The 20949-nt window shown below is 41.3% G+C and overlaps 1 protein-coding gene across 1 annotated transcript in view; it reads left to right on the top strand.

The window, feature by feature from the left end:
• cntnap2b (contactin associated protein 2b) overlaps nt 1–20949 on the top strand; it is a 74607-nt gene that overhangs the window by 48396 nt on the left and 5262 nt on the right. Inside the window, exons 23-24 of the mRNA XM_032565059.1 lie at nt 6483–6713; nt 6796–6870. Of these exons, the coding sequence (XP_032420950.1) occupies nt 6483–6713; nt 6796–6870 (306 nt within the window). The remainder of the gene's footprint in view (nt 1–6482; nt 6714–6795; nt 6871–20949) is intronic.

Below are 20949 nucleotides of genomic sequence, written 5' to 3' on the forward strand. Positions count from 1 at the left end.
GTTCTCCGGGAGTATGGGGTACCGGGCCCTTTGATACGGGCTGTCAGGTCCCTGTATGACCGGTGTCAGAGTCTGGTCCGCATTGCCGGCAGTAAGTCGGGCTCGTTTCCGGTGAGAGTTGGACTCCGCCAGGGCTGCCCTTTGTCACCGATTCTGTTCATCACTTTCATGGACAGAATTTCTAGGCGCAGCCAAGGTGTTGAGGGGATCCGATTTGGTGGCCTTAGGATCTCATCTCTGCTTTTTGCAGACGATGTGGTCCTTTTGGCTTCATCAGATCGTGATCTGCAGCTCTCGCTGGAGCGGTTCGCAGCCGAGTGTGACGCGGCCGGGATGAGGATCAGTGCCTCCAAATCCGAGGCCATGGTCTTGAGCCGGAAAAGGGTAGAGTGCCTTCTCCGGGTCAGGGGGGGTGTCCTGCCCCAAGTGGAGGAGTTTAAGTATCTCGGGATCTTGTTCACGAATGGGGGAAGAAGGGAGCGGGAGATCGACAGGCGGATTGGCGCAGCGTCTGCTGTCAAGCGGGCGCTGTACCGGTCCGTCGTGGTGAAGAGAGAGCTGAGCCAAAAAGCGAAGTTCTCGATTTACCGGTCGATCTACGTTCCCACCCTCATCTATGGTCATGAGCTTTGGGTCATGACCGAAAGAACGAGATCGCGGATACAAGCGGCCGAAATGGGTTTTCTCCGTAGGGTGGCTGGGCTCTCCCTTAGAGATAGGGTGAGAAGCTCAGTCATCCGGGAGGGACTCAGAGTAGAGCCGCTGCTCCTTCACATCGAGAGGAGCCAGTTGAGGTGGCTCGGGCATCTGGTCAGGATGCCTCCTAGACGCCTCCCTGGTGAGGTGTTCCGGGCACGTCCCACCGGGAGGAGGCCCCGGGGAAGACCCAGGACACGCTGGAGGGACTATGTCTCTCGGCTGGCCTGGGAACGCCTCGGGATTCCCCCGGAGGAGCTAGAAGAAGTGGCTGGGGAGAGGGAAGTCTGGGCCTCCCTTCTGAAGCTGCTACCCCCGCGACCCGACCTCGGATAAGCGGAAGAAGATGGATGGATGGATGGATGGATAATTCATCATACCTGGGTCCGCTGCATCTGCCTCACCACTCTCACCACCCGCACTTCATGACAGGAAGAGGGTCATGTGGTCTGATGAGTCCAGATTTACCCTGTTCCAGAGTGATGGGCGCATCAGGGTAAGAAGAGTGGCAGGTGAAGTGATGCACCCATCATGCCTAGTGCCTACTGTACAAGCCTGTGGGGGCAGTGCTATGATCTGGGGTTGCTGCAGTTGGTCAGGTCTAGGTTCAGCAACATTGTGTGCCCAAAGAATGAGGTCAGCTGACTACCTGAATATACTGAATGACCAGGTTATTCCATCAATGGATTTTGTCTTCCCAAATCGAACGGGCATATTCCAAGATGACAATGCCAGGATTCATGGGGCTCACATTGTGAAAGAGTGGTTCAGGGAGCATGAGACATCTTTTTCACACATGGATTGGCCATCACAGAGTCCAGACCTTAACCCCATTGTGAATCTTTGGGATGTGCTGGAGAAGGCTTTGCGCCGTGGTCAGACTCTCCCATCATCAATACAAGATCTTGGTGAAAGATTAATGCAACATTGGATGGAAATAAATCTTGTGACACTGCAGAAGCTTATTGAAACAATGCCACAGCGAATGCGGGCTGTAATCAAAGCTAAAGGCGGTCCAACAAAATATTAGAGTGTGTGACCATTTTTTGGTGGCGACTTTTTTTTTGGCCAGGCAGTGTATATCACTATCATAAACAGTGTTTCTCCTTACATCGGAGCAGCCTTAAAAACGTACAAAAGACAAAATACTAACCAGTTCTTATTATAGACGTTTAGCTTCATGACAGTGCAGAGTTGTCTCCGTGGTTACTAATGGTTAGATGTCTGGAGTCTGTCTGGAGAGCGTGATGTGCAAAGGGTCAACATCTATCTTGATATGAAAAACTGAACAGAAAAAAGGAAGAAATGAAAAACGGCACAGAAACTAACTGAAGAAAGTAAAGCAGAAAATGTTACAAAATGCAAGAGGAATTTAATATATAAAATTAAGTTATGAATATATTGGTATAACTATTGGGCTTTTGTGATGTTGCGGTGTTTAAGCACTTCCTTAAATAAAATAATTTCACTTAAAAAAAATTAAGGTGTTTGATATTTTTATTGAATTTATTTTGCAAAAAGTCATCACAATGATAAACTTCACACATAATTTTGAAATTAATTTCATAATTTTTATTGTGGGAGTAGAAACTTATATTATAATTATATAAATTATATATTCTTGAATTGACTCAAAAGACTCAAACAGACAGTTTAAGGAGCAGACATAGTCAAAGATTACTGCAGCCCAGATGTGCTAAAGAACGCCACAGCATGTCCTTTCTGCCCGAAGCTATCAGACTTTATAATACATAGTCTCTAGAGCAGTGCGTATTAAATGTCGAATACACTGTATATTTAGTAATGTACTGAGCAATACGTGTGTCTTTAAGACTATCACTGCTCATTGTTATTTATTATTGTTGTATGTTTATTCTTATTACTTTATTTATTTAAATTTTTATTGTATGCTATCCTGGGTCAAACAAAATTGATCTTGTCTTGTCTTGAATTGCGCCGCTCGGGGTGGCAGCACATTGGACTAGCTCTGTACTTTAATTGAATTTTTTTTCTTTTTTTTCAAACTTTCAACTTAGGCAACTGCTCCTTCTTGTTTGGATACAGTGTAGTTGGACTTACTTTCCACATTTTTGCTGTTTTGTTATGATGCGTAACCATATCAACAAGGTGGTTTATAACAGGGAGCCGCTGACTAACATCAGAAAAACTGAAATAATACCACAACTGAAGCCAGAAATCACAGAGGAGTTAAAAAGGAGGCATTGGGGATGCAGAGCAGGAGCAAAGAGGAGAGAGCGAAAGAGGAAATTCAAACCATTTCCAACTTCAAGCCCTGACAAGGATTCTGTAAGAGTAGAAGGAATGCAGCATAATGTGTTTATGGAGACATGACTGCAGTATTATATCCCTACTCCAACATCTCTCTGCCAGGCTATACGAGCTGACAGAGATTTAGAGAGCAGCAGGAAAAGGAAGGGAGGTGGATTAGCAGTGTTTGTGAACAACAGATGGTGTCATCCAGGACATGTTACTGTGAAGTGTTGTCTTTGCAGTCCAGACACTGAGCTCTTGGCAGTACGTTTCCGACAATATTATCATTTACCAATAGAGTTTACCAGTTTTATTTTGCCATTCCATGCAACGTCATTAGTTCTGTTGTTGCTAGGATACAGACACAACACACCAATGCATTTGTGGTAATGCATTGGTGTGCATTACCACAATGCATTACAGAGAGTGAGGCATGATTTTAATCATGCCTCACTCTCTTCAACACTGCCAACTTTTCACCAGTTTGACAGGTAAGGTAATTTTATTCATATGGCATATTCTCAGAGGACATACAAACAAAATAACAAAAGAAAAGCAAGAAAAATATCTAAAAAGTTTACAAAAAAGTAAAAGTATAGAGCTACATATTGGTTAGTAGGTGTTTCTCTGAAATCTATCTGATAAAAATAGCTGTTGGTTTCCATGTTTGGTAAGAATAGTGAGGCATAAAACTAAATCTTGGTTCTCCATGTTTGATTTTATAAAGCAGATGGTCCTGAATGTTGATCTAAGGTAATGAGTAGTTTCTCTAGATTAACTTGTTGGGATTCTAAGTATGTTCTAATTTCTGCTCTGGTTTGAGTGAAATCCTGAGATCCAGAGGAACTATTCTTGGTTGAGTGAAGCATATAAACTAAATGTTCCTGTTCTGGGTTGCTAAGCAGAATAAGAATAGGTCCTCTGGATCTTATTGTTCTAAATAATAGCTGCTCCATCCGAGAAAACAATATCTCCTCTGGGGAAATCAAATCATAATATGATCTGCTCTGCTCTGAATACAAACCCCTGGTGAAGGGATGATCTGTTAGTAAATGTTCAGGGGAAGCAGAAGAAGCCTACCAGGGTTGTTTTAAAGCAACTGATTGGACGACTCTCCTCCAGCCACGTGGAGATGACATCAGTGTCATGACTGAGTGTGTGACTGACTATATAAACGTTTGTGTAGACAGCAGAACAGAACAGTGAGATGCCTCCTGAATAATAAACCATTAATCACCAGTGACCTAAAGGAATGTTAAACAAGAAACAAAAGCATTTAGGGAATGAGACACAGAGTTATTGAGAAGTATACAGAAGAAGCTCAAAGTCAAGATTAGAGACAGGAAGGAGAAGTACAGGAAGAAGCTGGAGAATAAACTGAAGAGGAACAATATCAGAGATGTGTGGTCAGGCTTAAAGCAAAAGGAGGATCAGACAGATGGAAGTCTGGATAGAACTGAACACATTCTTCAGCAGGTGCAGTTCAGGAACAAGCTCATCATCATCCTCTCCTGTCTCCAGCCATACAGACATCCCACCTTCCTCTGACCCACAGCTTTCCTGTCAAACCTCAGATGTTCTTTCTTCCACCTCAGTCATGGATTCTTCTGCTTCCACAAGTTTGTCTTCAACCAAATCAGGAGATGCTCTTTGCCTCCACCTCCCACTTTTCTGTATCTAGAAGTGAAGAGGCAGCTGGAGAGACTGAACCAGAACCAGGCTACAAGTCTGGATGATGTCAGCCTCAGAGTCCTGAAGGCCTGAGGTTGCAGAGCAGCTCTGTGGGATTCTGCAGCATCTCTTCAACATTAGCCTGGCTCAAGAGAAGGTTCCACTGTTGTGGAAGACATCCTGTTATCTGTAAGAAAACTCACCAATCAGGCATCAACGATTATAGTCCTGTTGCCCAGACATCCCCCATCATGAAGGTCCTGGAGAGACTTGTGTTGGCCCATGTGAATAAGCAGACAAGCACATATCAGGACCCCCTGCAGTTTGTGTGTCTCCTTGGAGTTGGAGTTGAAGATGCCATCATACACCTGCTTCAATAAATCCACCGTCTTCTGGACAAAGCAGGCAGCACTGAGGATAAAGTTCATTGATTTCTTCAGTGCATTTAAAGCAATTCAGCCTTATTTGCTTTGTCAGAAACTCCAGAAGACACAGGTGGAGGCCTCAACAATCACCTGAATCTATGGCTACCTAACAAACAGACCACAGTTTGTGAGAGTGAAGGGCTTGTGTCTAACCAGGTGGTCAGCAACACAGGAGCATCACAGGGCACTGTACACTCACCATTCCTTTTCACTCTACACTTCCAATTTCGAGCACAAGTCTGACTTCTGTCATCTACAGAAATACTCAGATGACTGTGTAGTTATTGGGTGTATCAGAGATGGACAAGAGGCCGAGTACAGAGAGCTGGTGGACCGCTTTGTGTCATGATGTAGGAACAATTATCTAATCTTGAACGTAAACAAAACAGAGGAGAGAGAGGAGTTTTTCAGGAAAAACAGAGTTAGATAAAACCCTATTTCCATCATGGGAGAAGAAGTGGAAGTGGTTGAAGAATATAAATACCTCGGTTTTCATCTGGACAAAAGACTGGATTGGAGACGCAACAGTGAAGCGTCGATAAGAAGGGAACAAGCAGACTGGACTTTTTGAGGAAGCTAAGATCCTTCAAGGTTTGAAACAAGCGGCAGATCTTCTATAAGTCTGTTATTGAGAATATTCTCTCTTCTGCTGTCATCTGTTAGGGCAGCAGCATCAGTGCCAGGGACATAAAAAGCTTGACAACCTGATATAGAAGGGTGGTTCTGTTCTGGGGACGACTGTGGAACCTCAGGAGATGATGTTGCAAAAAGGAGTCTTAATAAAATAAAGAAATTTATGGACAACCCTGACCATCCTCTTCATGAGACTATCTTGAGAAAAGAGTGTCTTCTGTTAGAGGCTTCATCAGATTCGCTGTAATACAGACCGGTACAGGAGATTTTTCCTGCAAACAGCAATCACCATCTACAATAACTCTTTGAAGTATCTGAATTAATGAGTTACAACATTTAATTTCCCTTTGGGATTAATAAAGTATTTTTGAATTTAAATTTGAAAAGAAACATATTTGGTTCTTATTTTCTTTACAGTTACCATTTTGACTTTTAAGCAAATGTTCATCTCAGGGTATAGGGGAAGAAATTTGATGTCAGTATTCCTTATGAATTTCTTATTGCATTCTTTCATCTATAAAGTCACAGCCATTCATAATCAGAGATGGTTCCTTCTGAGTAACAGCTGGATATATCTGTAATGATACCTTTATATATACAGTATATATATATACAGTATATAAGTTGTATATTTAAACACAAATTTGTTGTCAGTGCAATCTATACAATCCACTTTGAAGATGACAATGAACCTTTCAGAAGTTTGGACAGTTCCTTGTTAGTACACAGTTTGTCAGACTTTGTGATGGCCTGAGCATATTAAAGATTCCTCTTTTTTTATTGCAGAAACGGGACAGATTGACCCCATTCTAATAGAGCGCTACAACAGCCCAGGCTTTGTTGGATGCTTATCCAGAGTTCAGCTGAATAATGTGGCACCGCTGAAAGCTGCACTTCACTCAGGCACGACTGCTCCAGTCAGCATCCATGGAATCCTGGTCCAGTCCAACTGTGGAGCCTCACCCCTAACCATTCCCCCCATGCCCCTTGCTAATGACCTCTGGCAAATAGAAGCTGGTAGAATCCCACTCAGATAATCAGAGAATGTAATGATAAAATGTCCTAGTTCAAATTGATAACATATTTGTTTAATCTTCAGGTGGTGCTGTTTTTCCCTTCAAAGATGAAAAGATTGGAGGTGATCCTGCTCATCAGAATTTTGCTGTAATTGCAGGTAAATATTTTTTAATTTCAAATGTATTTACAGCTGAAGTGGCAACGGAGGCAGCCAGCTAAGTGAGAGGGTCTAGCATTCTTTCTCTGCTGGCAGTGACCAGTGCATCCCCTCTCCAACACCAACTCTCACCCTGAGCGGCACACAGGGCAACCCCCACATGCCCAGTCTGCCAAAGAGCAGTGTTGCCCCTACTCCCTTTCCTCAGCATCCAGGTCCATGCCCACTAAATGATGCATTCACTAGACACCAGATCTGTTCGAGTTCAATGTTAGTTTTTCTTGCAGGCAGACATTCTCTTCATAGAAACATAATCTATGTTCTCAATTCACTGAAACAATATGCTTTGTCAACTAAGCAAAGTGTGAGCATGTTATGAGGAATCAAAGCAGAATTTTTTTTTTCAGATCTGCCCTTTAAAGGGGTCTTCATTTGTGCGTGGTGATAGTCGAGGAGTTAAGTCAAGTTTATTTGAATTACACATTTTCAGCAATAAGGTGTTTCAAAGTGCTTTACATCATCGAAACATTATACAGTCACCAAATATGAAACAAGCAGTAAATATAAGATTTTGTTAAGTGCCAGTATCAAAATCATCAACATTATATATGTGGATCAGTGTTCCAGCTACTGTGAATCAAAAACAACTATAAACAGGTGGATGTTTAGACTAGATTTATAGGAACTCAGTGTTTCAACTGTTTTGTAGTTTTCAGGAAGTTTCTTCCAGATTTGTGGTGCATAGAAGCTGAATGCTACTTCTCCATGTTTGGTCCTGATTCTGGTTCTGGGGATGCAGAGCAGACCAGAACCAGAAGACCTAAGAGGTCTGGAAGGTTGATACAACAGCAGATCTTTGATGTATTGTGGTCCTAAGCTGTTCAGTGATTTATAAACGGTCTATTCTTTAAAAAATACTGTTTTTAAAGGGATTAGTTATTAGTTATAAAAATAGACCTTATTTTGGAAATATTTATTTTAGATGTAAAAACAATATAGTAATAATGCAGAAGATTATTTAGTTTTTATAAATTTTAATAAAATATTGTCACACAAACGTCGCCATTGTTGTTCACGCTATAATGCATTATGGGTAAATGACGTCAAATGGTCCAACTGCCTGGCTCCCTCCAGCCAAAACAGTGATGAGTAAAGTTATTGAGCCTTTTCGAATTGAACCGGAGTGCGCCGAAATCAATCGGAATGTAGAAAGCACAAGCAGTGATGAAGATGAGGACGACCAAACAGAAGAAGAGGACAGAGTTGGCCTGAGGAGCAGATGCTTGTTGCTGCTGCCTTCAGCTTCATAAATGAAACAATGAATGACACTTACCTCTGTTCGGAATGTGTGGTCCGGTAAGTAGTTCTATAACTCTGTGTCCGGTTCGGCAACAATTGTTTAGGTTCTGATCTTCAGCCAGTGTCAGTAATGGTTTCGCATTCAGTATCTGTGTTCTAGCTCCGTTAGCATCTCCAGTAGTAATAGCTCCTTTAGCGCTGCTTGTCTTTGATGGTTCACCCATGGATCGTTGAATACAGAGCAAAATTTTATGTATTCACACATGTACAGTAGAGTGGAACAAAATAATTTCAATTTTGTCTGTTGCAAAAAACTGCTTTTTTGCAATAGACACAGCTTGCTTAGTAAACATTGCCATATTTCCAACAGCAACTTTTTATTGTACAATGATTGTCAAAAGTCTTAAATCTTAAAGGCAATTCCTCCTGCTCTGATTCTGCAGTGTAGCGGTGTGTCGTGTTTGGCAACAGCTGTGCTGTTAAGGGTCTGGTGTGGGGGTAATAGGTACACTGGACTTTTTTACCACCCCCACCAGTCCTCCATGGGTCCTGTCGGATCGATGGTTTCAGTAACGGAGGCTATTAGCATTTCAAAGAGCGTCCAGTTCTGCCTGTCTTAGCACAGCATTTATTTTTAGCTTGTTAAGGTAACAATCAGCTGTTAGAGACGTTGTCAGTTCTGCTGGTATAAATGACTCAAAGTATTCTCGAGAAATGTTGAGGGCATAAATTAGGTCCTTCGGAAGTTGTGTTTCAGAACGACAGCAAGTCAGCCACAAAGTGGTAGGCAACGAAAACTGACGAAGCGGAGATATGGAGGAATTTTTCTGTCATAATCCAAGAGCAACACATTTTCGGTCTGAAAGCATGATTTTATGTCTTTTATTCTCAAAACTTTTAACGTCCTGACAAGATAAACGTGTACCAAGTTTCATAATTCTAGGTTAAAGCAGGGCTTTGGGCTGATTTTTTTTTTTATATTCGAGGGGGCGCTGTAGAGAAATTTGACCATGCCCATCAACAACTTTATGGATTCTTGTTCAGGGATGGATAAGGAGGTATCCTAGTGAGTTCGGTGCAGCTCGGCTCTTAGCACTTCCTGTTCTGAGGGTGTGGTGCTTAGATGATGTCAAACTATGACGATATAGGATCCTCAGGCATCCAACCAGATCACTCATGAAAAGTTTGGTGCAGCTCGGTCAAAACATGTAGAATCTAGAGGCAAACGTATGGCAACGGTGTTACAGGTCACTTCGCCACACCCACCTGCTCTATCAAAACCAGTCGGGTTTGGAATCCACATCACACCAACATGTCTTCCGTCTCTGGACACAGTTTCATGTTGATTAGGTCAAAGGGGTCAGATAGAGACCATTGAGAGTAAAACATGACCATTCCTGTTCTCAAGGGGTGTGGCTTAAGTGATGTCATCATTTGACCACTGGTTATTGTAGGGGACCCAATGATGATCAATCACTGAAAATTTGGTGACTGTGAGTTTTTGTGTAGGAGATACAACAATTTTGTGTTTCATGGTGAGTAGGCGAACTTTGACCCCTGATAACGCCCCTTCAGCATGCACGAAAACTCACTGTTTTGATAACTTTTAATCGACCATGCCTTATGAACAATCTGACCAAGTTTGAAGTTGATCAATCAAAATCCCTAGGAGGAGTTCAATCAAATGCGATGGCTGTAAACGACCAAAATGGGGTCAAAATCGGAACTTCAATCCAAAATGGCTGACTTCCTGTTTGACTTGCACTATGACATTAATTGTATTTTCTGTGCGTCTTTGGGAGCTCTAAGAGTGTACCAAATTTCATGTCTCTACGATGAAGTAAGGTCATAGCAAAGGGTATTTTGAAAGTTGCTAGGTGGGGCCGTTGAGCCGTTTCTTTTGCGATTTTTGTGACGACCTTAAAATACTTAAATTTTACACAGGCTATATGTGTTCGCCAAGTTTGTTGAGTTTTTGAATACGATGAAGTCCCCAAAAAGCCCCCTCTTTAGGGGGGCAGAATCGTAATCGTAACAGTATGAAAACAATAGGCCTTACAAAACAATAGGATACACATAGATGCGTTTGGCAGCGCTCCCCAATGGCGCACTAAAAATCTGGTGCACATTGGCTGATATAGCGAGGAGATATAGCTGATGGATTAATCTAGGGGGCACAGTGTAGTCAAATTACAATTTAATGCTACTGGGCTCTTTAGAGGTGAACAAAGGTCATACATATCCAGTTGGTTGCAAATCGGATGATGCATGTGTGATTTAGAGACGACCGTATGCTTATGGCGAGAGATTGAAATTCACCATTAGGCCACGCCCACACGATTCAGCCAGCAGCCAGCATTGACAGAGTTCATGTCATTTTATGTCAGTTGGCACAGGATTAAACCCATATGAATCAAAGAGTAAAAGTACTGTAAGACATACAGTAGAAAAAACAGATGACTTCCTGTCGGAAGTGGGCGGGGCTAAGGTGATGTCATCAGTTGGACATGACAATGTGATTAGGATGGGTCTGTGTGAGACATAGTTAGTCTGATGCAGCTGTGACCTTGCATGTGGAAGTTATTGAACCTTGATGTTTCATGGCAAATATTCAGTTTGACACTAAGCCACGCCCACATGCTTTGATGTATGAGAAATCTTTTGATAACTTTTGACCTTCAATGCCTCTAAAGTGTGCTGAATGATTCTGAAGTCTGTATCTGAAAAACTGTAGGACTAGTTCGATCAGATATGACGTCTGTGAAAAAGAGAAAATGACGACTTAGATCCAAAATGGCCGTCTTCCTGTTGGGTTTGGACCATGACTCCAAGAGACTTCTTTGTAGATCCTGACAAGATACACATGTGTACCAAGGTTAATAATTCTAGGTTAAAGCATGGCTTGGGGATGATCATTTAAAATATTGTAGGGGGCGCTATAGAGAAATTAGGCCACGCTCACCAAAGATTTTTATGAATTCCTGTTGGGGGTTGGATAAGGATCGATCCTAGTGAGTTTGGTTCACTTCGGCTCGAAACTGTGGAATTTAGAGCTAAACGTATGGCAAGGGCGTTACAGGTCACTTTGCCACGCTGCCACGCCCACCTACTTCATTGATACCTGTCAGCGTATCACAACACACCAACAAGTCTTCTGTCTCTGGACACAGTTTGATGTTGATTAGGTCAACATCAAACTAAGTAAGTTAGCGACCGTTCACAGTAAAATATGACACTTCCTATTCTCAGGGGGCATGGCCTAAGTGATGTCATCATTTGACCATGGGGTATTGTAGGGCACCTGATGATGATCAATCACTGAAAGTTTGGTGCCTCTGAGAGATTTGTGTATGAGATATGAGTTTCGTGTTTCATGGCGAGTTGGTAAACTTTGACGCCTGTTAACACCTGTTAAGGAAGAATAATTTATAAATTAACTTTGGAAAAAAGTTTGGCTCTCTCTTCCTCAAACTCCCAGGTACTCTCAGCGGGCAACGTGCGGCCACAAGGAAAAACAACAATGCGTGTTGACGTCACAGAATTACAGAGTTTAATCCCATACAAAGCAACGTATGAATTAACAACAAAACTGCAGAGGAACAGAGATATACATTCATTACCTGAGACAAGAAAAATAGAGAAAGAAAAACAAAGAAAAGGCAAAGACGCGTCTTTGGAGAGAGCTGATGCAAAAAAGCAAAATAGTGGCAGCTGTCTGAAGTATTACTCCTGTGCACGAACTCTTATACTGAAGGTGTGTCTTTCCTTTTTAATATATTCAATTAAGGCGTACCTCTGGTTGACCAACTGGAAACTACCTTGGACACTCAGAGAAACTTAGAACTCCCCCTAATTTACGCCAAAGATCAAAGGCCATTTGCTCTCTGTTTCAACAAAAGAGCCAACAGCTGCATCCTGGCCTCCTGGATTCTACGGTCATTTGGGTAAAGAAAAACATAAGATAAGATTTCACAGATACCTGTGAAATCCGAAGTCTCTCCCGTTATCTCTCCTTACATAAATTCTCAGGAGAAACTTAAATCCAGTAATTTTGGTTCAAGGAAAGGTTATCTTCACAAAACCCCATTTAGCATAAATCCTGAGCAATTTTCTAATACTAAGCAAAACATTTTCATTCAAACAATTTCCATTTGATTCTGATATTGTCACAGATAGTACAATTTTCAAATACATTCATCATTTACTAGATTAGTAGTTCTAAAATTAGATAATACAATCTTCATTAAAAAACATGCTATTAATACTTAGAAAAATGTCTTAGAAATTAAATGTTAGTTGTTTCAACATTCTATGTTGTATTCAGTTTTACACCATCCCAGATGTTGGTTCTGGAAGACTTTTGATCTTCTGTGAACCAAACAGACTTCTCTCCTCCAGGCTCAAGTGATATTGCCCTGCAGGATATGCTAATTTTATGGCCTCCTGTTCTCTGACAACACAGCAGGAGCCCCATTGAGAGATCCCCTCTGATCTGCATTTGGTTCCTGTAGTTTGAATACTTGCCCATCAATAGTTTAGTTTTAAATCCTTAACACAAACCTGTTCAAAATTAAGAAATTTGTTCAAAATAAGAATGTTCAATATACCTTTTACACATGCCGTAAGATTAACTGTATTAAGCACTTAAAATAATCATTTTTCCTCAACACACCCCTTCAGCATGCACGAAAACTCACCGTTTTGATAACTTTTAATCTGCCATGCCTTATGAACAATCTGACCAAGTTTGAAGTCAGATTGTTGATCGATCAAAATCCCTAGGAGGAGTTCGATCAAATGCGGATGTTGTAAACGGCCAAAATGACCGACTTCCTGTCTGACTTGCACTATGACATTAATTGTATTTTCTGTGCGTCTTGGGGAGCTCTACAAGTGTACCACATTTCATGTCTCTACTATGATGTAAGGTCATAGCGGAGGGTCTTTTGAAAATTGCTAGGTGGCGCTGTTGAGCCGTTTCTTGCACAATTTGTGCGACGAGCATAAGATACGTAAATTTCACACAGGCAACCACCAAGTTTGATGAGTTTTTGAGTATGATAAAGCCCCCAAAAAGCCCCCTCTTTAGGGGGGCAGAATCGTAATAATAAACAGTATGAAAACAATAGGTCTTCGCAGCGCTTTGCTGCTCGGGCCTAATAATAACAAACAGTATGAAAACAATAGGCCTTCGCAGAGCTTTGCTGCTCGGGCCTAATAGTATTATTTGGTTCAACTTAGATTCAGACTGATAATATACACTAATTTCACAAATAACTTAAAGCTGCAAACAGCGTTTTAGGCTCTCACAGCTTTGCGCCGCTCTGGCCTTATGGGGGCCGCAGGGAGCTCTGGCAATGCCACCAGCTCTCTGTTGTTGAGGCTCTCACGCAGTTCCCGCAGCCGTCCACCAGACAATGCACATTGACGCATTGAGCAGTACTCTCTGATGATGCACAAAAAATCTAGTGCAGAACAGCTGATGTATTAAGGAGATGTAGCAGTTGAAATAACACAGTGGGCACAGTGGAGTTGAATTACAATTTAATGCCATTTGGCTCTGTGGAGGTTAACAAACTTCAGTCATATTAAGTTTGGTGCAAACTGGAGGATGCATTTGTGATTTAGGGCCAACCAAATGGTGAGGGATTAGAATTCTCCATTCAGCCACAAGCTCCAGCCAGCAGCCAGTGAGAGATGGATTTGCCATGATGTTGTTCTACATCATTAAACACAGGTTTCAATCTGCATAAACCATAGAGTAAAAGGAAGACAAACAGTAGGAAAACAGGTGACTTACTGTTGAAAGGGAGTATGGCTAAGGTAATGTCACCAATTGACCATTTGAATATGATGAGGGTTGATCTGTAGTGAGACATAAAAGTGCAGATCTGACTTTGTATGTGGAAGTTATTGCACTTTGATGTTTCATGGCGAATGGTCAGATTTTGAGGGTTGGCCATGCCAACATGCTTTGATGTATGAAAAAGATTTTGATAACTTTTGATGTTCAATGATTTTAAAGTCCGTGTCTCAAAAGCTGTTGGAGGAGTTTGATTAGATGACATCTATAAAAACGACACAATGGTGACTTTGATCCAAAATGGCCGACTTCCTTATGGGTTTAGACCGGGGGTCGGCAACCCGCAGCTCTAGAGCAGCATGCGACTCTTTAGCGCTGCCCTAGTGGCTCTCTGAACCTTTTTCAAAAATGTTTGAAAATAGAAAAAAGACGGGCGTGGAAAATATATTTTTTGTTTTAATACGGCTCCTGTAGAAGGACAAACATAACACAATCATTCTTAACGTTTTCCAATGCTATAAAAATGTGTAGAATAAATATAAAATTTCAACATTTCTGTCAATGACGATTTGCGTCAAGGCCTGCGACACGTTTCTTTCAGTTGGGCGAGGTGCGAGGCAGGTGGCTGTTGTAAACAAACCGATGGGTGTGTGGTGGGAAAAGAGGAAAATAGCCGAGAAGAGATTCTACAATTCTTGGATCGAATCATTTGCATTCATTGCCAATGCAGAATAATTACCTGAATGTTTGCTATGTAGTGAGAAGTTGTCAAATAACAAATACAGTACTTTCCTTACTATAGAGCGCACCTTATTATAAGCTGCACCTACAAATAAAAATTAGAAAAAAACTGGAAACGTGTATATATAAGCCGCACCGGGCTATAGAAAGGTTCAAAGAATGGGACAAAAGTAGCGGCTTATAGTCCAAAAAATACGGTAATGTGGAAAGACATTTCCAGGGAAGGTACATTAGCTGCTTTGTCAATATTAAAGTTACATCTTACATACCCCATGTTGAGAAGCTGTCCAGTGATGTCCGTAAACAGAAGTCACATTAAACACGTAAGAACACAATCCTGTCTTAGTCACATATATTTAGTAACAAAGTGGTAGTTTTTATAAATTGATTAGTGATTTTTGTCGGTATATATTTAGAATTACACTAGTTTAGAATTACTATTGTGTTTTGTTGCTGAAGTCCGAGGATGGTTGTGTGTCAAAAGAGACGAGGATGCTATGTTTTACCATTACACTGACTTGCTTGGCATTTGCACAGAAATCAAACTTAAACTGTATTAATTTAATTTTTCAAAAGGCAACTGCTTTAGTTGTATAACTGCAGGTTGCGTTTTATTGCACTCCATGTGTTGCCCACATAAGGGGCACATTATGCACGTTCCGTTTAGTTGGTTTTTCGATCACACACTTGACGGTGATTATTTACAAAGAGTGATCGTCGTTATGCAAACTGCATTTGGGAGCAGATTTTCCGAGTTCCAAAAGGAAAAAAAAAATTACGCTTTCCTTGTCGATCTTCATAATGAAAATGACATCAAAAATCTGATTTCTTTATTGCATTTCTTTAATTTTATCAATGCAACAAAACATAATACATTAATATTGTAAGAGCCTTATGGTTGAAATGAGCAATTACTGATGTGGCAGGAGCACACGGCTTTGACACTTGGGTGGTGGGTGTGTCGAGGTGGGCGTGACTGTCACTAAGGTATGAATGGGAGCCATACTGGCGCGCTGATTTGTATGTATGAGGAAGCGGGTGCTCCGGTGGTGGTCATAATTTCTGTTGACCGTGTTGTAGTGTCGTTTATTGTTAGCCACATTGTATGGTTTAGCCTGGTCAGTATGTGTCAGTCCTTGTAAAGTCTGAAGTATGGCTGTCGCAGTGGAATAAATTGATGATTGCAACAACCTGAAGCGACTTGGAGTATATTGAAGCACGCGTCGGACAGTTTGAAATTCACCGCGTTAACCCAGTGCGGCCCTCTACAATACCGCTAGTTTGCCGCACATTTATCGTCAACAGAAAGACAATCGAATGAGCGGATCATTGGAAAGGCAAGTCTGGATTCTTCGCTTCTGCTTGGAACAGTTTGGAAGCGGTAATGGAGCACGCAGCACTGCGTCATCAGTTAATTGAATGAGATTCCTTAACTGCAGCTCAATCAAGTTCGCTGGAACTGAGGTATGGACAAATACACACACTGAATCGCTTTGTCTGAAGAGGAATTGTTAAAACCAAACAACGGGAAATGGAGTCAGCTGGATCTAAATCGAGTTCCGTTGTAAGCGGTAAAGATGAAAAAAGACGACCAAAATTAACTGTTAAAGCATTACAAAATAAAATTGAGAAGCTTCAAAATGATCTCAAAGCAAAGGTTCATAAAATTAAAGGAGAAATAAACATTATTAAAGAGCTTATGAAAAATGAAGGAAATCTTGAGAGTGTTCAGTCTCACTGTGATGATTTAAAACTAATGCTTGAAAATGCAAAACAGCTGTATGAGTCTGTTATTCCACTGTTTCCTGCTGAAGAACAAGAAAGACAAAACACCTGGTTTTCAAGCTTGTGTAAATATAATTCTGAATTTATACAAGAAGTTGAAAAATGGCTTTCAGGTGCAGAACAACTCAACAATGCAGCTCAAATGGGTGAAGAAGCTGAATTAAATCAGGCTCAATTGTCCAGTGTTGATCCCTGCGTGAATAAAGAGCATAATGCACCTTTAGTTTCTCAGCATTTAGAGTGTGATGAAAATGCTGATGTTGAGGATGATGTAAAGCCAAGTGACAGTGTTTCTAATGTTGACAGCAGAAGGTCTAGAGCAGGGGTGTCCAAACTTTTTGCAAAGAGGGCCAGATTTGATAAAGTCAAGATGCCCGGGGCCAATAGTTTGTTCGGACATTTTTTAACTACAAAAGTGTCATGCACTTATAAAACAATTTTCATTGTTACAATTATCTTTATTTTTCAAATGACAAAAAAACCAAATATAAGCCAGTCAGGCAGATGAGAACAACTCTAAAAACACAAATTCTGCTTTTGAAATACCTTAAATTTACGAGTTTAAAAATATCTTTGCCTCAAGAACATTTTAAACAGGTGTTATAAGTAATGCAAAGTTGTCTGTTATTATTAAATCTTAAAACAAGTGAATTTTGCTCTTGTCATTTACAATATCTTTCAGAAAGTAATAGTTTTCATCTACAGGTTCATAACCAAATCTTACTCAAGAGTTTAATAAAAATAAGTGCCATAAATCCAAGTGCATAAATGTTCTTTTGGCTTTTCGCTGCTGATAGTGACAGACGTTACCGTTCAAAACACTCAGTTTTATGTCCTCAACTCTCAGTGCCACACTGTTACGTGCCAGGCAAACATTCGCAAATTCTTGCTTCTTCTCAGGGCAAATGTTCTCCACCATTTTCAAAACACAGTTTTGATAAATGTATCTTCAGTAAAAGGTTTGCCATGTTTAGCTATTAACATTAACATCGTAGCTTGCTTTGGTGGTATTTTCTTTTGACTCAGGCCCAAAGAAATCGCTGTTGTGATGCCAGTGCAGGTTGGAGCTGCTTCAGTTTTTCAGCACGGTCACTTTGCTTGTAAATCAACAATCTTTATTTTTTCTGCCAAAACGAGACATACCGATATTTGATGGTGATCCACTCCAATTTAAGACATTCATGACAGCGTTTGAACACAGCATTGAAACAAAGGCGCACAGCGCCAAAGATTGTTTATACTTCTTGGAGCAGTACACTAGAGGTCAGCCTCATGACCTAGTAAGAAGCTGTGTTCATATGCCTAGTGATTCTGGATATGCTAAAGCTAAATCGTTACTTCAAGAACATTTTGGTTGTTCATTGAAGATAATTGCTGCATATATGAATAAAGTTTTGTCATGGCCTGCTTTGCAAGCAGAAGATGTAAAAGCTTTACAAGCATACAGCTTTCTGCTCAGGGAATGCTGCAATGTGATGGAAAACAATGGATGTATGCATGAGTTGGATGTCCCTGCCAATATGCAAGCAATCATCAAAAAACTGCCCTTTAAACTGCGGGACAGATGGAGAAATGATGTATGTGATTTACAGGAGAAGTTCAAAAGAAGAGTAACTTTCAGTGACATTGTTCGGTTCGTAGAAAGGCAAGTGAAGATCACCAGTGATCCACTTTTCGGTGATATTCAAGATTCTTTATCTAGACCAAAGAAGGATGTAGGAGTCTATAAATCACAGCAGCGATTAAAGATAAAAGGAAGTAGTTTTGCTACTATTGTTGGAGATATGCAGAAGAAAGCTGACCTTGAAGTAAAGAAAGGACAAGAGACAGTTGTTATAAAGAGTTGTTTATTTTGTGGAGCTGGACATTCCTTGGACACATGCCCTCTACTGGGAAGGAGGACACATGGGGAGAAATTGACATTTCTGAAAGAAAATGGGGTGTGTTTTGGCTGTTTATGCACTGGGCACATCAGCAAAGACTGTAAAAGGCGGCATCACTGTAAAGTGTGTAGCTTAAGACATCCCACCATGCTTCATGTCTTCTCCAAAGAAAAGGAAACTGGTCCAGTCCATAAGAAGAAGGAAGTGGAGACAACAAGTGGAAGTGCCTCCATCTCTGCTCAATCCAGTGGTCTAACTGGGGCCGGTGAGCATGGCTGTACTCTTTCTATTTTACCAGTCAGAGTGAAGTCTACAAAGAGCCAGAAAACAATAATAACATATGCTTTTTTAGATCCTGGAAGCTCTGCATCATTCTGTACCGAAGAACTGATGAACAGATTATATGTCACTGGGAGACATACAAGCATCCTTTTACGGACAATGGGTCAAGAAAGGGTGGTTGGAAGCAACACTGTGTCAGATTTGGAGATTGCTGGGCTAAATGAAGACATCTTTTGTGAATTACCTGACTTATTCACACAAAGAAGCATGCCCGTTCATAACAGCAACATCCCCCACCAAGAAGACCTCGAAAGATGGCCACATCTGAAAAATTTGAAGATAACTGAAATCAATTCAGGAGTTGATTTGCTTATTGGAACCAATGTGCCTAAAGCGCTGGAGCCATGGGATGTCATCCGAAGTCAAAATGGAGGCCCCTATGCAGTTAGGACGATTCTTGGATGGACAGTGAATGGACCTCTCAGAGGAGACTGTGATGTCGACACAAAAGAGCCACAATCAACTGTTACTGTTAACAGGATTTCTGTGTCAAGACTTGAGAACTTATGGCAACAACAATTGAAGGTTGATTTTCCTGAATGTTCTCAAGATGAACAACCTGGATGGTCCAGAGAAGATAATCAATTCTTGGAGCTGGTTACAGAATCAATTAAGCTGGAAGAGGGACATTACACCATTGCTTTACCTCTGAGACACAAAGATCTGAAAATGCCCAACAATAGGAAATTGGCTGAACAGCGTGTTTTGAATCTCAGAAGGAAGTTTACCAAAAACCATCAATTTCTTTCTGACTATACTAACTTCATGAATGATATAATTTCCAAGGGCTATGCTGAGAGAGTCTCAGTTGAAAATCTTGAACGGTGTGATGGGAGGGTTTGGTATATACCACACCATGGAGTATATCATCCTCACAAGAAAAAGATGAGTCGTGTTTGACTGTGGTGCAACATTTGGAGGAAAATCCTTAAACACTCAACTCTTACAAGGTCCAAACCTCACCAGTTCATTGGTTGGTGTCATCACCAGATTCAGAAAGGAACCTGTTGTTATCACAGCGGACATTGAGGCCATGTTTCACCAGGTCCGAGTACCACCATCTGACTCTGATCTGTTGAGATTTCTCTGGTGGCCAAATGGAGAGTATGATCAGCATCTGGTGGAGTATCGAATGGTTGCACACCTTTTTGGAGCTACATCGTCTCCAAACTGTGCATGTTTTGCACTGAGAAGGTGTGCAGAGGACAGTCAACAGCTGTTTACACCAAATGTCATAGATGCGGTGCTTCACAACTTTTATGTGGATGACTGTTTGGTTTCTGTGAGCACAGAAGAGGAAGCTGTGTCATTATATGAAGGACTTCGTGGTTTGTGCAAGAAAGGCGGATTTCAACTTCTCAAATGGATAAGTAACCGACGCAGTGTTCTTACTGCAATACCACAGCATGAAAGATCCATTGAGGTGAAGAACCTGGATATGGATAATGATGATCTACCTGTGGAGCGTGTGTTGGGAGTACAGTGGTGTGTACAATCAGACCTGCTGAAATTCAAGATCATCCTCAAAGATAGACCTCTGACAAGACGAGGAGTCTTGTCCATCATAAGTTCCATCTACGATCATCTTGGATTTCTGGCACCAGTTGTCTTAGTCGCAAAGGGGATTCTACAAGATCTAAACAGAAGACACGTTGGCTGGGATGATCCTTTGCCACATGATATGGTCCAGAAGTGGAAAAACTGGCTGGAAGGACTTCATCGGCTTGAACGGTTTGGAGTTAACAGATGTCTGAAACCAGAAGACTTTGGACAAGCCACAAGTTTGCAGCTTCATCATTTCAGTGATGCAAGCGAGAATGGATATGGAACAGTGAGCTACCTGTTGCAGTGTAATGCTGATGGACAAGTGCATTGTGCATTTGTAATGGGTAAAGCCCGTGTAGCTCCACTGAAACCCATCACCATCCCTCGCATGGAGTTGACTGCTGCAGTGGTTGCCAGCCGTATGGATAAGCTGTTGAAGAAGGAGTTAAGAATGGAACTACAAGACTCAGTATTTTGGACTGATAGTACTTCAGTTTTGAAGTACATCAAGAATGAAAGATTGAGGTTTAAGACTTTTGTGACAAATCGAGTTGGAGAGATACTCAATTTGTCAAATCCCTTACAGTGGAGGTACGTTGCTACCAGTATTAATCCAGCAGATTTGGCATCCAGAGGAACAAGTGTGGAGTCTCTTTTGAAGGCTAATAGCTGGGTGTCTGG

The sequence above is a fragment of the Xiphophorus hellerii genome, chromosome 6 (genome assembly GCF_003331165.1).
Source record: "Xiphophorus hellerii strain 12219 chromosome 6, Xiphophorus_hellerii-4.1, whole genome shotgun sequence".
Taxonomy (NCBI): domain Eukaryota; kingdom Metazoa; phylum Chordata; class Actinopteri; order Cyprinodontiformes; family Poeciliidae; genus Xiphophorus; species Xiphophorus hellerii.